At 41.3% G+C, this 17,904-nt stretch overlaps 1 protein-coding gene across 1 annotated transcript in view; it reads left to right on the forward strand.

The window, feature by feature from the left end:
- The window catches only part of gtf2ird1 (GTF2I repeat domain containing 1), a 37,624-nt gene that overhangs the window by 6,042 nt on the left and 13,678 nt on the right, over nt 1-17,904 (forward strand). Inside the window, exons 2-13 of the mRNA XM_078286458.1 lie at nt 3,703-3,832; nt 4,123-4,264; nt 5,584-5,760; nt 6,309-6,492; nt 8,900-9,219; nt 11,062-11,157; nt 12,136-12,219; nt 14,342-14,525; nt 15,815-15,840; nt 16,622-16,748; nt 17,448-17,491; nt 17,776-17,856. Coding sequence (XP_078142584.1) covers nt 3,707-3,832; nt 4,123-4,264; nt 5,584-5,760; nt 6,309-6,492; nt 8,900-9,219; nt 11,062-11,157; nt 12,136-12,219; nt 14,342-14,525; nt 15,815-15,840; nt 16,622-16,748; nt 17,448-17,491; nt 17,776-17,856 — 1,591 coding nt within the window. The 5' untranslated portion in view covers nt 3,703-3,706. The remainder of the gene's footprint in view (nt 1-3,702; nt 3,833-4,122; nt 4,265-5,583; nt 5,761-6,308; nt 6,493-8,899; nt 9,220-11,061; nt 11,158-12,135; nt 12,220-14,341; nt 14,526-15,814; nt 15,841-16,621; nt 16,749-17,447; nt 17,492-17,775; nt 17,857-17,904) is intronic.

The following is a 17,904-nucleotide window of genomic DNA, read 5'->3' on the forward strand; positions in this document are numbered from 1 at the left end:
TAAATTCCCCATGAAATGAACTCCAATTGCTTTTACTTCCCGGAAAACAGAGTATCTTCCATGGTGACCTCATGCTGCACTAGTAAGCGTAAATGTAAATTTCTAACCAATAAAACCATCAGATTTTTGAACAGTCCCGCCCCTCCGCACCCCTCCCATCAAATGAAATTGCCTTTCTCTCCCTGACTCATATTCCATTGGTTTAGACTTTTGAATGATCCCTCACTGCATTATGTGCCGCCCCAACATCCTGTTTCAACAGGAAATGCATCAAATCAAGGAAGTAAAGATGCCATTTCATGGGGTCTTTATAGTTTTTTTATACCAAGCATGGTAGTTATGTAGTTCTCAAACAGTAGTCAAACAAAATGAATAGTACTGAAAAGAGTAGTGATTGCTAGTTAGCGCATGCATATTAAAAATAATTGTTGGGACACAAAAATGTGGTGACAGGTGTGTGTTCATTGGGTATTTTACAACGGCTTCAAATGTGAGTGAGTCAGCCAATCACAACTGAGGACAGCAAGTAACCGTTTTATCATTTTAAAACCATCCCACCACTATCATTAGTTGTACATCCCTAGCGGCCTGTTACTGTTGTTTGGGAAACCACAATACAAACAATGCAGCAGCTGCGCCATGCTGTTCACCATCTAATAAGTAGTTTTCATTTTGTCAAATTTAAGCAACAGTATTGGATTAGACATTTTTACTACTAAATATTTTTTAGCTCTAAATGACCTGTGTGGCCCTCTGTTTACCATTGAATCCTGCCTGGTGTCGCAGCGGTTAAAAGCCATTACAGGCAGCATCAATGATGGCATTCCCAAAAGGCTGAGGTCTGAAGCGCCGGGTGAAAACAAAAGGGATAGTGTTGTTGTTGTTTGCTCTAATGATAAGTAGGATAGTGTCTGCCACACCCTGGCCTGACTTGAGCACTTTTCTGTATTTTTGTCACAGATTTACATCTGGAAATGAAACATTTCCCATTGTTCAATCACTGAAATACCAGGTGTGTAGTGAAGACTGATGGACAGGGCTACATTGTGACTTTTTTTTCTTGTCGGAAGAAATTAAAATAGACTTTAGAGCCATTTTGATGTGGTTTTGTACAGCAAATTATGTGATGGAAAATACTGCAGCCTATGGTTGGAGCACTATTACACACACACTAGCATTTTCATTTCAGTCAGGAACACTTGTTATGAAGTTAAAACCATTATTGTACAGTTATATTTGGCGGTACAGGCTCTACTCTCTGGGGTGTCCCCCATATGAGTGCAAGCAACATGCTAAAGATTCATTGGGGAGCGCAGTCAACCCCCCTGGAGTATACAGGACAGAACCCAGCAGACACATATCACTGAGATATGGAATATGCATAATTTCCAGAGACAAGCCTACAGAAATATAGCATTGCAAGTATATTGATTGAATATCAACGTGTCTTGGCAGATATCTTTAAAATGATGTTTCTGACCAACCTGGGTGGGAACAGATCTGCCTGCAATGTTTTTAGAATTGTTTTAGAATTAGTTTTGACTCCCTTTGGTGCCAAAATCTTTAACCTGGCAGGATGACAGGTCACCAAAACTCTGTCCAATGAACAAGCTACTTGTGATTGGCAGTGTGAAACTAAACTAATCAAATACAAAAATGCCACAAAGTAAACTTTTCCAAGGAAAACAAACTGTAGGTGTGATCTTTCCCTAAGTCTAACTTTAGCTGATCTGACCACACCTGTTAGTTACAGCACAGCACACTTTCAACCAACCTGTTGGATTACCAAAACACCATAGAACAACACACAACATAGAACTGGATTTAGGCCATACTAGATTGACTTGGATCTACTGGCCTTACATTTCTGTTTGTCTTCATAGCAATAATAGCCAAGAGGGTGTTCTTTACTGTTATTAAGTGTACACTGGTGATGTGGCTGGGGAGGAATAGCTTGTGCGAAGTACCATCGGCATCAGGGAGTAGGCATACCCAAATCACAATAAATATCATCCTCGAGGTTACTATGGCTTGTAGGATGCATACATCAGAATAAAAGTGGAAAGATAGAAGCTTTAGATGTCAAGTATGTCTAGCTCTGTGGTTTCTACTAGTGATCTATTTAGCAACTAATTAATAAGCATGACTAAGTAGGCTTTACAGGCTCATAAAGTACCATTGAAATGTCTGTTTGACCAATCAGATTGTCTATTTCTATGATCCTAAACAGCATCTGATAATATGAACAACTCTGCCCCAAAGCCAGAAACCAAAGGACAAAGTCCATGAAGTCCACAAGGGACAAAACCTGTAACTCCTACTTTGACAAAGAATTGGAGACTGATTTTGTGGGCTCAGAAAATGTGTGTTGTGAAAATGAATCATGACATCATAGTGCTATAGAGGCAATAATCCCATAAACACCAAGAATCACCGAGAATAGTGTTGGCGTGTCCACAATGTTTGTGTCTCATTCACTATCAATAGAGCGGCTTCAGGATTTGTGTCTTAATGATGGCATCAAAAGAATTCCGAGTCTCCTTTTTTTAGCTTTGTGAGAGACTTGTTTATGTTCCCAAATCCACACTGAACTCTCCAGTATTAGAGGAATACCGCGGCATGACACTCGGGCTTTCTCTTGCAAAACAAATGACATGGCATTGCATTGGGCCTGCACTTAATCCCCACCTTTCTCCTCTTTGCTACTTCCTCTACCTTTAAAATATGTGAGGGAAAGAGGCCATCTATTTCAAGGCCATAATAATTTAGGAGGGGGCTAATGTTTACTGTGGCCTCAGGGGAGGCAGATTTAGACAGGCAATAGGCTTGGCACGTTCAAACTGGTGCAGCTGAGGCCATCTCCCTCCCTCCCTCTCTCTCTCACTCGCGGTCTACCTCTCTCCACCTCTCTCTCCTCTCGCTATTGAGTCAGTGGTTTGGGCTTGCCGGAGGCTAGTATAATGGCTCCCAGTGTCTGGAGAGATTAAAGGCCAGAGCTGCATTGTTCAAATGCCCCGAGATTAGTTTCCAAGGAGACGGATTTCAGTTGCCATGAGAACGCAGTGCCTGGATTTAGGCTAGCAATTCTTTTTTTTTACAACTCTTATCTGTTTGCTACATCTTGTTTGTTATTTCTAGTTAACGCAGTTTGCATTTGGTAGCAAGTTTCTTTAAAATCCACGATGCAGCTAGTCCATGGTACTGTGCCTGCCATGGTTGTGGAAGGAAATGGGGTCATCTTCAGTCCATTTCTCTTTTCCCCTTGCCATTTCCCGAGAGCCACCTCTACATTTCTTTGGATCTTTCAGCGAGAGCGAATGAAGGATAATGGGACTTGTATAACATAATCTTAGTGCATTTTAGCCTTAATTGGCCAACAAAGGCATATGATAAGTAGCTGATTTCACACGGATTGGGGTATTAGCATATAAAATAAGGCTATTACCAACACTTCTAAAGCCTCTTAGGTGAGAAAAAGCCTCTGCCCTCTCCAGCCCCAATCTCTCTACTAGCCGTCAATATCATTGATGCTGAATTCTGAATACAGGTTTACCATTTGCTCAAAGTCAAACCAAACAGCCTGAGCAGTTTTTAATGCAAGTCCCTGCTAAATGCATACATGAATGCGTGCACAAACGCATACGGGTTGTCTTTGTTGCATTGTGGCTGGCAGACTAAAATGTGTTGTTTTGATCCCAGCAGAGGCATGGCTCAGATGAGGAAGCTGACATGTGAAGGCGTCAGGACGAACTCCCGGGCCGAACCTCAGGTCCCGCTGGTGTCAGCCAGACAGGAGATCCTCACCAGCCTGGTGTCCGCCCTCGACTCAGTGGTACGTCCCGACTCAAGCCTTCTACAACTTGCATTCCACTGACAAGGACACACCAAATGAGTAGAGAAAAGGGCTGATGCTTAAGCAGCTTATTTTGTGGTGACTTCAAGACTTCTTAGCACATGACCGATTAGCTTTAAGTATCTTTTCACATACCGAAAGAGACTCAGAATGCAATTGATGCAATAAGATCTCTTTGTTTCACAAACCTTTCAGTTGCACATCTGTTGCTCGCAGACTTTGTGGTAAGTGACTGTTGAGTAAATGATGACCGTATCTTCCGTTTGCAGTGCATGGCCATGTCTAAGCTGAACGCTGAGGTGGCATGTGTCACCGTGCACGAGGACAGTGTGATTGCTGTGGGCACAGAAAAGGGACGGGTGTTCCTTAACTCTAGGAGGGAAATCCAAACAGACTTCTATAAGTTCTGCCGTAAGTTCTGCTCTCCTGTGTACTTGGTAAAGCTGTTGTTTTCTATCATTAATTCCTGAAATGGCATTGTTCGCTGTAATTACAGCTACAGCAGTGATTCCTTTAGATAGACACTTGCCAGATTAAATAGTATCCTCGTGTGTCAGGCTGTCCCTCTAGTATTTTGCAGTTGTGTGATCACACAAACGCACGTTCAGCTAGTACCTCCAATAGTTGCAGCAGCTTGCAGATTTGCCCACTATCACATTATTTCCACTTAAAATGATCAAATCAACAAAGTGCTTGCAACTTCAAACACATTTTGCCCTTCACCACATAAAACAATACATCAACAAACTGTCATGTCAGGGCACCTCTCACTGAGCAAAACAATTTCCTGATGTTCTACATGAAAGTCGGGGTTAATTGTTTTGCACCTTTTACAACATCGTGTTGGAGTCCTCACATGACTGTCACTTTTTAAAATCCTTGAAAGTTTGTGGATTTGAGAAAAATAAAATTAGGCCTTTAAAAGTTCTTGAAAATGAATAGTTGGCCTAGAAAATACAGCTCCCAAATTCATCATTATGCCTCAGCTCTTTCCGGCCGAGGATCGTCAGTTCCCATTCTATGATATCTAATTTTGACCAATGTCATGTCTTCCTCAGAATGCACAAATTTTGAGTCCTTGAACTTCATCAAACAAGACCTTGAATGATTCAGTGCATATATCGTACTGAACCTTAATTTCTTAAAAACAGAATAGTAGGCAAAGGTATAAGCTGAGCCTTATTTCAGAAATCAATGTTGGGATATAAGCTACACCTGTTTAACTCGAACACTAAGACAGGAGATGATTGTCTCATAGGCTACAATGTTTCCATACTAATAATACCAATTTGAGGAGTTTTGACCTCCCATTAACTAGTATAATTTTGTGTGTGAGAGGTGAAATTAGTTTTTTGATCTGGTTACAGGGATGTACTTTTTTTTTTTCGTAAAGAAATAGATGGAGAGAATTTACTTATGATTTCAGATAGTCCTAAGCTCTTCAACTATGACAAATAACAAATTAAACTCCGGTGTAGGAGGATTTGATCTGAGTTGCCTACTTAATAACCTGTTCTAGAAAATGCTTAACATTTATCCAATCAGTACAGCAGTGGTACATTTTAGGCATAACAAGACATTAATTCAAGAGGCAACATTTCTCAATAGGTGGCATATTCATTACTTAATGTGAAGCAGTCTCTCATTCAGTTTTCCGTTGACAAGGCATTGATCCTTATCATTAATGCTATTGGAATTTGCAGGATATGACTTTTGTCTTTTGGCTTCAGGGGCACCCTGTCTGCAAAGTTTGACCGCAGCGAATGCCCATACCAAAGTCCAGGAAGGCGAGCTCAGCAAGCTGAGTAAGGAGGGTGAGCACGGGAAACCGAGAGCTCCGTCAGAAGCCCAGTCCAACATCTTCGTCCTGAGGAAAATGGTGGAGGAAGTCTTCACTGTACTTTACAGTAAGGGGTCACCATACAAAGTGTGTTTTCCCGGGAAGTCCTCGTTATCCCATAAAAATGTACTTTTATCTTAGTGATTACACTCATTATCCTCACTTCACTCATTACTCCGCCCACTATCAACACAAATCTACCTGTGCTGAAAGGGATATTCATTAATATTTGACTACTTCCTGCTACTCCTAAAAATAGTTTTGAATTTTGTAGCAAGCATTCACGTTTTGTGATTATGTATTATAAGCCATATAAACATTGCGTTATTAGACTATGTTGTTACTTTTTATGCTTACCTATTGGCAGTATTCCCACTGATTTGGGTGAACTTTTTTTTTTTCTGTTACAGTTCTGGAACTATTGGTATTTCAAGCCTTTTTTGTAGGTGTAATATTCTAAAAAATGTCACATACACCTTAAAAAAAATAATAATCATAAGTCACTAACCATAAAATTAGTTTCAGTCATTCAACTTGCTGAGCAGAAACCGTTTTGTAACTTTTCACATGATGTGTATCTAGCCAAGTACTTAATATCCCCTGTGCAATATGCAGGTGAGGCTGTGGGAAAGAGCAGCCTGGTCCCTGTGCCTTATGAGTGGATCCAGAAGGACCCCAGCTGTGTGGTAGCCCACGGTTTGCCCGAGGGAGTCGCCCTGAAGAAGCCCTCCGACTACGACACCAAGACACTAATGAAGATCCTGGAGCAGAGCCACCGCATCCAGTTCACAGTGAAAAGGTGAGTCTTTTAAAAAAACGACACAAACAGCAACACACTCGAGGAAGCAAAACAGCAGAAGGAACTAAGCAGCGAAATGAAAAAAAGCAACAGTGTGAGGTATTTAAAAAACATGAGAGATTTCTTCATTCATCATGTGCTCATGTCAGTTTGTTGTCATCAGAAATATGTGCATACACATACATATCCATATACACAAATGCATGTCCACACATTAACATATATCAAGCCCATTTCTATAGATATATATACCTATATATGCACAAGTGGATATCGTATCCCCTGCTGTGAATTTCCAGTGCAGACTTTGAGCCTGTCAACAGCCTGGATCCTCTTATGATCTGTAGTTTGTGGGAATAGTTTTGGTCTCATCATCTTATGACTTACCAACACATTTAAGGTTTGCAAATGTTGTGTCTATAAATTTAACTACAGCTGGTCAGGCTCATCAGAATGTGCCGCCAGACTGAGCACAATGGCTTTTTTAAACCGATGCGATGTGAACGGCTCATTAAGGCTTAATTGGATCAGCTTCTATTACCCGCCAAGAAACCGCCAAACATCCATCTGCTTCTTCTCTTAAGTCATGAGAGACTGAGGGTTATTTCAATTTTAGCCCCGTCCATTTTGGAACATGAGAGTTGTTTGAAGGCGCTCTGCTCCATGTGTGCTGCATGTCTCCATTAATATCCGCTGTCACATGCCCTAGCCTACAACTAATGGGGGGTTTCCTGTCTCTCTCAGCGGGTAATCAAGTTTAATGTAAACTGTCTGATGAATACATTGAACATGTGACATATTTGCCAAAAAAATAGTGAATACAAATGTGACTTTATTCAAGTCACACGACTTAATTTGTGGTTCAACTAATGTAAAGCCAGTCACTCAAATTGGCACTTTGTTTCCTTAATTATCACACTACCACAGAGTTATGACTTGCTACTTGCGCCATTTGGTTTACTTGGTTTACTTGATTTAATATAGTCCCAAACTCTTACAATCCTGACTATCTGACTATTAGCAAATCAATATTATTTATTGGGAGATACCAACTGATCTGCTTGATATAGCCTGTTCTGTCACCTAAAGTAGAAAATATTTAACTTTTATCGAATCAGGATCACATAATGGCACATTCTAGGCACAACAACAGTCATTCAGACAGGCAGGATGCGGCTCGTTTCTCATTCAGCTACAGTGCCTCCAATATTGAGCATGTCAAAAAGCTGCACGGCCTGCAAGTACTTGGCTGCTAGCTCATTTACCACGAGTCATGGGTCAACTGACAAGGTAACATAACCTTGCTGACAGCTTTGTCTTGCCAAAGACAGTAAGATATCGGCTTAGCTAAAGCTAGCTGAATTCTTTACAGTGTCAGCTGCAATAGTACAAGGAGATAATGAGGGTAAATAATGAATTTACATGGGCAAGTCCATCATGGGAATTCTGTGCAATAGTGGCAAATTGCAATAAAGTATTTACAAAGAAATTGGATTGTAGGTGCAATTATCTATTTGACTACTAAAGTGAACTTGACCTATTCAGCAGTATTTGTCAAATAGTGTGCAGCTTTGTGAAGTATTTCTCATGGTTATTTCAATTAAATATTAACTCCAAAATGTATGATTTGATATATCACTGATTATTTGTTGATATTTGGGAAACAAGAAACGGAAACAGACAAGGAAAAGCATGAAGGAAGGAGAGGATTAGAGGAAAAGAGAGCAGACAGGGACATTGCGAGACAAAATGAGGAACAGACAAAAAAGGAAGTTAGGGAGACACTGCAAGCTAAGGAAAACAACAAGCAGGAGAGCAGAGGCAATTCAAGGCAAAAACAAGCAGAAGTAAAGTGGTGCAGGGTGGCAGTATAAGTCAATCAACTGAACTGAAAGCCTCATTCACGGTACAGTTTTACAAGCAGGAAATGGAGGGCCATTGCTCTCTCTCTCTGTCAGTCTGGACGCAGTATATGTGATATTACTTCCAGAAGCACAGTGGGATTTTAGAAGCATTGCAGTAATTTAAATTTTGAATAGCATGAGCTGTCGTAGAGTAGCCATTCATTGCCCAAATGGTTTAACAGCGCTCATACATCACCACGCTACAGCCAGAGTAAAGTTTAACAATTTCATACTTTTTTCACCATTTAATTAGCCTCTCAGTTACTTATTCCAAAACTGATAGAGATGATGTAATGACTTGATGAAATGTTCTTTCAAAAAGACTTGCTGTTATTGGCCCTGGTATGTGTAACCCTCCAAAAGTGTAAAACATGTGCTGCTTAAGGCTCAATGGAGCCGTGAACTAAATGGAGTCTCTTGTAAGTCCCATGTAATCATATACTTTTGTATGTATGCACCTGCTGCGTATACTTTGATTGATTTGATCGAGTCTCTGTGTACAGGCCAACAGAAGATTTGTTACGAGAGGCCAAGTCCAGCGCAGACGTCAACCACTCCAACTCCTCCCCAGCAATCATGACGCCAAGCAGCCACGGCCCGGGGAAGACTCCTGCCCAGGCGGTCACGTCATCCAGTCCCGCCTCTTCCAGCAACTCCGTTCTGTCTAGCTTCCTGTACGGCATGCCCATGTCCTCCAAGCCCCACCCGGACGGCAAGCTGGACCTCAAACCCATGTCCCTCCTCAACCTGGGCAAGGACAGACTGGCCAACTGGACGGCAGGATCAGACAAGGGCACGTCTGTCAAGGACTGTGGTAACAATGGTAAGGTGTGTGTGTGTGGTCTGTGTGTTTGTTTTTTTAAACATTGGGCCTCATTTATGATACATGGGTATGATCAGATTTGATCTCAAAGTGTACTTACGAACGTTTACAAACATTTCAGCATTCTATATTTTTTTCTCACCTGAATTTGTTCTTGGGTACGATCAAAATCTACATGTTTGGAAGCATACATGAGGGCAGATAGGCTGAAAAGGTTTCTACTTTTTACTTTACGTTTCATTCTATATATAATAAGTTGTTGCAGACTGCGTATTAACAACAAAATGTGTATCAATGCATTTGATGAATGGCGCACTTGGACTACCTAGGACAATTCTCCTTGATGTCTGCAACACCCTGAAGCCACGACTGAGCAGGACATCAAAAAGGTCCCAGCCTGTCGCTCCACATGTCCCGGCGCTGTCTGATCTCAGGACAGTCCAGTGGGAGATCGGCGACCGGGCCAGCATATCACAGCCAGCTGTCAGCCGCGCACTCCCTAATGTGGTGGATGGTATCATTAAGATGGCACCGTAATACATCAAATTCCCATATTCCGCAGTAGCGACTCAGATAAAAAGAGATTTCCATGCTATTGCTGGCCTGCCAAACACCATGTGAGCAACAGACTGCACAATGTGCGCATCAAAGCACCGTCTCCAAAAGCCTCTCCTTATTTACATTGCAAACACTACATAAACAAGCAATTTGTCTGTGACGCCAACCTTAGCCTGCTGAAAGTTGTTTCCCGCTGGCCAGCAGGGAGCCACGCCTCATTCATGCTGCAGAGCAGCAGTGTGGTCGTGCGTCTTAACCAGGGTGTTGCTGGAGACTCATGGCACACTGGTAAATGACCTTTTCAACTGACTGAATGGAAGTTAAATTAACCGGGGTCTCTCGGCTCACTAGTTTGTCTCTAGGTGATAGCAGTTATGCCCTGACCGACCCTCAGAACCCTCAGGAGCGATCATGCAATTATAATCATACGCACACCGGGTGTTTAGAACAGCAAATGTAAAAGCTTTCATGAACTGGATATAGGCTGAATCACTATTGCGCTAAATCAATTGGTGATACAGAGTAGCAAAGCAGACATTTATTTATATGAAGATATCGCAAGATTATTATTTGTCTTTTAATTTAGTATTGCATCTTCTTAAAACAACACAAGTGAAAAAAAATCTCCCAGTGGTTTGAGATATTTTTTCTTGTTTCCAATGCATTATTCTGCCTTGTTTAAAGGTTTTGACACTTGATTCTAGAAAACCAATGAAACATTTGAAAATGCATTGGAATCAAGTGGAATTATCTCACATCATTGACAGAATTCTTCACTTGTTTTAAAAAAAAAAAGTCAAATTTAAGACAGAATATCAGACTAAATGTCTGGTTTAGATGGACATTTCTTTACAGTGTACCTGCTGTGTTCTTTGAAGTGTGCCGCATCTGCAGTGTGCTTTGAAGTCAGGTCATTATACTACTCATTATTTCATTCAAAGTGATACTTCACTTTGATAGGACATTGCCTTGTTTTGCATACACCTCTATAGGAGTTAAGCAGCAGTATCAGCCACTCTGAGGACTCAGTAGTCATGCACTCTCACTGACTTTTGTTTGAAATCCAAGACTAAAAGTCATACCTCTAACATGTATACAAACACTGCAAACTAGACCCAGGCAATGTTGTTGAATTCTTTATCCAGGGTCATACTTTTCACGGAGTGATTTTGCCTCTTTGCAGTCACTTTTGAAGGTAGTTAATTGTTTTATGTGCCAGCTGTAATAGACCTTTCTGGTGCAGTGATTTTTCTAATCCAGTATGTTTGTCTATTGTGTTTTTAGATGAGACAACAGGACTACCTGGTGAGCTGGGCCAAAGCCCTCCTGGTATCCACATCTCCAAAAGGCTACTCTTCTCCATAGTACATGAGAAATCAGGTAGGCTTCAACTTACCAAGAGGATGTAGGCATGTGGAAAAAATTTGAAAAAATCAAGTCAAATATTTTAAATGCAGAATATAGTTGTGTCTGTATTGATCAAAAAAAGTTAGACCAAGCAAGTAAATCCTGCACATCTTTTTTGATTGAAGATTGTATATTTGGCTGTGAGACTGACAAATCACTAAGCTAGCATTCAAGGAGATGCTTCACTCTAGTGGCCTTTATGAATGTAAAATCCCCTAGACCTCCAATTATCTTTGAAGAGGTGTTGATACTGTGATGGTGATAGTCAGAGGGATTTCATTGATGTAGTTGCTGTGAGTCTAACATGTGAGTCTGTGCTAGAGACTGAGAGAACATTTTGTACAAATTACTCTGGAAATGAGCCCCAAACTGCAGCATTTCAAGCTTGCTTGCCGATGTCAATCAAAATGTTAAACCCCAGAGTAGGGCTGCATGATATTTATAAATGTGTGCTAACACATTTAAGGTGCGTGCAGGATCCAGATGGCCAAAAATGTGAGATAGTTGCAGTGTGAATTGGTGTGAGACCTTCAACACACCGATATGTTGCCACAAATTTATATGGTAGTCAATTGGCCCAGCAAAAGTTCAAATCTAATATCCCAGAGCAGCATTTTAGTCACTTGTTTTATATTCTGTCCTGTATTCTTTCTAGGATTTCCAGCACTGTGACTGAACCATGGCCAAACTATAGTAACCCTTAACCATTAGAGGCTAAGCTACTAAAATGTCGAGAGTAATCTTATAATAAGATTGAACATGTTTCCGATGTAGACATTGAGTAGACGGAGACGGAGAAGATTAATCCAAGATCTTTAGCACTACAGTGAAATAAAGCTCATTTGGATGTTAAATCTCAAACAAGTAATTCTAGGAGTCCATTAAGTGAGTCTCCATTTCACTATCCATGAAGTTACCCTTCTTACCCCACTTTCCCTTCTTTCCTGGCAGAAAAGTGGGACTCCTTCATTCGGGAAACTGAAGACATCAACACATTGAGAGAATGCGTTCAGATCTTGTTCAATAGCAGATACGGTGAGGATACTCCCTCTTTCTATTTTGATTTTATTCTACCATCATTATCACACCTAGGGCACAATTTAGACCAGGGGTCTCAAACTCAATTTACCTGGGGGCCGCTGGAGGCAGAGTCTGGGTGAGGCTGGGCCGCATCAGGTATTCCACAAGAAAAGCTTTGTTAAAAAAAATCCAATCTTCTCAAATGTCTTTATTTTTATTTTTTAACACAAAATAAGATTTAAACGTCTTTATTAACAGTTCTTTAACCTCAATGGGTTCTTCTGAATATGAATTGTCCTGAACATGAATGGAACATTGAAGAACATGAACTGTTCTTCTGAACATGGCTTTTCCGCTTTTTGAACGTCATTTCCGCTTCTTTTTCCTGTGACAGCAGCACGGTGGTCGGCGGATAATAGCCCGGTAGCAGTCTCCTTTGTTTTTGCGCTCGATGTTCATGTCTTTCATGATGACATGAACACCATGGCATTTGTAGATGGTAGAAAGTACCGGGATAGCGAGCGCAAAAAGGCGACTGCTCCCGGAGTGTTATCCGCCGTGCTGTTGTTACAGGAAAAAGAAGCGGAAATGACACCGTGCTGTTGTTGTTGTAAACGTAGTCATAGAAACAAAAAAAACAAATGACATCATATAGAAATATATGTAGTGTTCATCGTGTGAGGCAATGCAAATAGCGCGATGCAAATAAAAAATAATGACCCACAAATAACGGTGCGACCCTATAATTGGTCCGGGTTACCGGGGACTGTTATCGCCGACGGACAGGTGTCGCTATGTGACTGCAGACTACATTAGGCTACATTGAGTTCCTTACTTTTCTTTTATCCCGCCGCGTACGCATCACTTTGATTTATTTTGTCAGAGAGAGACATATATACGTATAATGTCCCGCTGGGCAGCAACTTAAAAAACTTTTTTTTGGAAGTGTTGTGAATGCAGCGCGCTGGGACGAATGTCCGCGTGTGCCCAATAGAAACGAGGCAGCCAGCCAGGCACGGAAGAAAACTCTCCATGGCAACGCTGCTGTAACTTTCACTCATTGAGAAATGTTTCTCTGCTTGCATCAAGCCCGGTCGATGTCCCACCCCCGAGAGCCATATACCCCACCGTGATTGGTAGGTTCGTTCAGCTCCGCACACAATACTGTAAAGTGCCATCCATATAAAACTTGCGGGCCGCACTAACATTAAACTTTCATATTAAGGTGGGGGCGACAAAATATCGTCTCGCGGGCCGCAATTGGCCCGCGGGCCGCGAGTTTGAGACCCATGATTTAGACAGACTTGGGTATCTCTGCCTCTTCTAGTATCCTTGGTCATAGGTGGGTTAGGGTCAGTGCGTTGGTTTGATCGTCCACCCCTCGGTGATGAAACATCTGGTCATGAATTATTCATATTTCTCATTACCTGCTAAATTGGTTCCTTTTAGTCTAGTGTACCTTAAACTGTGACTTTGGCATACCTGCTAGAAGATACACTAAGTTCAGAGGGAGCTGTCAAAACCACCGTTTTGAATATTATCCTCCATAAAAAAATACTGCCATCAATACACATTTAACTTAGCTCTACATAGTCTGTTAGCCTGCATGCAATACATGCAGATAGTTTACTCAGTTGTTTCCTGTGTGTGATACACATAATACATTTTCGTAACCAATATTTAAATTCATATAAAGATAAAGTCTGAAGAGAAGTACAGTAGGGGGAAAAATATACAAAAATAAAAAATACAAAATTACAAAAAATACAGCCGATTGCTGCAAGTATGCTTGCAAGCATAACAGGTTTAATCCAGATGCATCGTTTTGCAGTGATGAGCCATTGGCTAGGATAGATATTAGAAACCATATTCTACAAATTGAAAAGAAAAGTGTCTCCACATTATGGTTCTTGGGGTCTGTTTGCACAAATACTTTCATCCAACGTCCCACAGCATCCGTCTTCAAATTTCTCTAATATCTATTTGTTATCTAGTTGAACTTAATTTACATAAATCTCTCATCTAAACATAGCATCACTACATAAGAGCTTAAGGGAACGTCTAAATTGCACTCTTTATCGGCAGCATCACAGCATTATTCCATAAAGCCCGGTGTCTTACCGCTCTCTGTCTCCAGCCGAGGCCCTGGGTCTGGATCACATGGTCCCTGTGCCCTACCGCAAGATAGCGTGTGACCCGGGGGCGGTGGAGATCATCGGCATCCCCGACCAGATCCCCTTCAAGAGGCCCTGCACCTACGGAGTTCCCAAGCTCAAACGCATCCTGGACGAGCGCCACGGAATCCGCTTCATAGTCAAGCGGTAAGCCGATGCTTCAAGCTCGCCATTACGGAGGGAAAGAGTGGAGAATCCTGGGGTTGCTTTGAGTACAAATTGGTTTACTACTTGTACAATATTGTTAGGGTGATCTTGGTTGTTGGACAGAATCTAATTTCCCTCTCTGTTTCAGTGTCAAACATGTCAACCACATGTATCCATGTGTTTGTATTTGCAGAATAGTCTACCCACCTTTTTAGGCTGATATCGGTCTTTAACATACATTCATAGTATGAAACTGGTGCAATTCATATGAGGATATGTTTTTTAAGGACAAAGAAAATGCTGTTCTGAAAGTATTATTGATTTTTCTTAATTTTGGTGGTTGCTTGCCTTATGATGATCACCGACTGGAGGTCATTTACTCACCTTTTTTTTTACCACTTCATCCATTCCAAGGAAACTACCAAACTCCTATTGCGTAGTACTTCCTTTCGATAAGATAGGGAAATACCAACCAAGCCAGCCCGTATCATGTGTCAGTTCAACTTCTCTGTTTCTCCCAGCAGACAACGCCCCGCTGACGAGTAAACCGCTTCCACTCATCTTCGTCCCAAATGACTTCCCCATGCCGGCATATTGCACTAACGTTATGGCGCTCCCCTATCCATTTGTTTAAGCTAATTTAAATGAGGCACCATGCCTTGTTTGAGATAACACATCTTTCAACGAATCCTGCAGGCAGCTCATTAGTGTTAATACAATTAGGAAAGATTGAAAATGTGATTAATTCAAAATTACATCACATTCTCATTGTCATTGAGAGATGCTGCAGACGCGGGCCCCGCTGAGGGTTTTGATTGTCTTTTCCAGGGGCCGCTCTGCTCAGGTGCTTGGTTGACATTTGGTTAGCGAAAGCCACAGTCACTCCATTAACCGTGTCCAGATGGTGACTAATGTGACAGCACCATTCGCTTTCTAGGTCAGGAGTAGTTCAGTGTCAAATCTACAGATAAAGAGTCTGCTGTTACTACCGAAAACTGGACATTGACTGTTTTGTGTTTTTTAAATAATGGCTCAAAAATGTAAAGTTAGGCTATGCAGTCAGGTGGTCAACTACCTAACTAACCGAATGACTTCTAGATTGATTGTTTAAAGAGCTGTTAATGTGTGACACCATTTTGATTGGAGTTTTACCATCGTTCACCATCTGCCTGCAGCCCGCTTTGTTCCTCCACATGTGCGCCGTTTGCATCATGATTTCTGCCCCGAGAGCTAAAACAGTCTTTGAACTTGGTGACTAATGGCTCGTTCTCCTTTCTTTTATATTCCAGAATGTTTGATGAAAGGATTTTCACTGGTAAGACTGTGATTAATTTTGTTTACTTTACTGACATTTTTAATGCCGTTCTCTCACGCATAAGAGCTGTGCTTTGGCCTCATTAATAAAATACCGCTGATCTATCTTTTTGCACCTTCCCACTCGGTGCCTCAATATGATACGAGCAGGTTTGCCATTCTGTCTGGAAATGCAGGGTTTCTGCTAGGAAGAATCTGGCGACGGGCAAATGTCAGGAGAGATTTCAGTCTGTCAGGCAACTGGGAAAAAATCTGCTCATATATTATCTGTGCCAGGGATGGAGTGAAGGGTAAACCACCTAAACTCAGTTTATCTGCTTTTTTATTTATAGAATAATAATAGAGTTTGTAGAATAGAATAGTTTACCCACCTTTTCTAATCTGACCTAAATGATTTTTTATCTTTATGACCTAAATTCACAGTATATATTTTAATAGGATCTTTTCAGGAAAAAATAAGTATAAATGAATGATTTTTGTTCATGTTAGTGGTTGTTTACCTTTTCATGAAAAGCAGTCGTGAAGATCTACATCTCTAGTAGACGAGCTTAGGGTGAAAAATAATTATGATGATAACATTCCATGTGTGCTTTGGGTGGAAATTCTTACCAGATATTATGTGCGCCTGATTTGTGTCAGAGTCTTTACCAGTAAAAGACAGTAATTGGCTAACAGAAAACCCTGCTGTCAGGTCCTTATTTATGTATTCACACCCCAGACATGTTTCTCGCTAATGGGATGCAGTGTTTGGCTTATCTCCTCTGCCTTGTTGTTTGTCGAAGCTGCTGGCAAGGTTGCCAGGGAGGAGGGCAAGCATGACCTGGGCTCCATGGCCGAAGACAGCTTCCCTGACAATCTCAGCATCCCGCCCACCACAGTGGAGCTGGTCAGCAATCCTCACAGCAGCAGGTCAGAAAACAACCCTCACACAGTATAGCAGTATAACCCCCTCCGCCTTAGTAATTTACTGTGTTGAAACCAGCGTTGTGCAGCCAATTCCTATTGCATTTCTAACCAGCAACAGTCACAGTGCGTATCTGAATTAAGCTGCAGTTTAAAGATGCTGCTTGAAGGATTTTTTCATTAATATGCCACTGTGAAACAAGCTCTGATAAACATAATTCTCACATAATTACAAACAGGAGCCCCAGTGGTCTACTTCATGCTTTCATTTGGCCTCATTTAGGGAGTTCTTGTTCTCAATTTCCTGTGATGTCACCTGTAGTAGACTCAGGTTATGCATCACAAGTGGTGGTGAGAGAAAATGCTAATAGTAGAAAGGACTGAATGGTCCTTCTCTTCATCAGTTCAACTGACAGGGTTCTATTTAAAGAAATTCCTGTGCAGGTAACCTTCAAACTTTAGATTGCGAAAACAGTCGTACAGCCTATTCACACTTGGTTAACTTGGTTTTACAGGTAACTATCGAAATACAAGGAAGTGATTAATGTCTAGGCCCACGACCCATTTTGTGTCCCAAAATATTCTAAGGGGTTTAGTGGACCTAAGCCATGATGGAAGATGCACACTTGCATTCAGTAAACTTCATACGCCTCAGTATTTTTTTTATTTTGGCAGTTATATTAATATTTTCATTTCATTTCACAGATCAACGAGTGCTTGTGTGAGTCCCTTGGCGGATTGTGAAGCAGGTAAGTGCAAAGAAATACAATGATTTTCAATGATTTTCTACATTATACAACTTAATGCCCCTTGTTATGACCATATTCGACCCCTGGGCAACAGATCCAAGTTTCATAGTAATGCATAACAGTCCTCTGAAATCACTAAAGAAAATTTCCCATCGCCTGTTTGGCAGTCCAGTCATGTGAAACACCCTCTGTCACCCACTTAAACATATTAAACACAGTCATAAAACCCACCGCTACGCACTAACTGAACATTTATAGAGTGAACTATTCAATCCCCCCCCCAGGTCCCTCAGGAGATTGCATTCCTTTGAAAAGGATTAAAACAGAGCCTCCAGATGGGGAAATCATTCAAGTTACAGTGCCAGGTAAGTGAGTGCATGCACTGCAAGCATTTGGAAATTGTTCAGTTGTTA

This window comes from Centroberyx gerrardi, chromosome 11 (assembly GCF_048128805.1).
Source record: "Centroberyx gerrardi isolate f3 chromosome 11, fCenGer3.hap1.cur.20231027, whole genome shotgun sequence".
In the NCBI taxonomy this organism is placed as follows: domain Eukaryota; kingdom Metazoa; phylum Chordata; class Actinopteri; order Beryciformes; family Berycidae; genus Centroberyx; species Centroberyx gerrardi.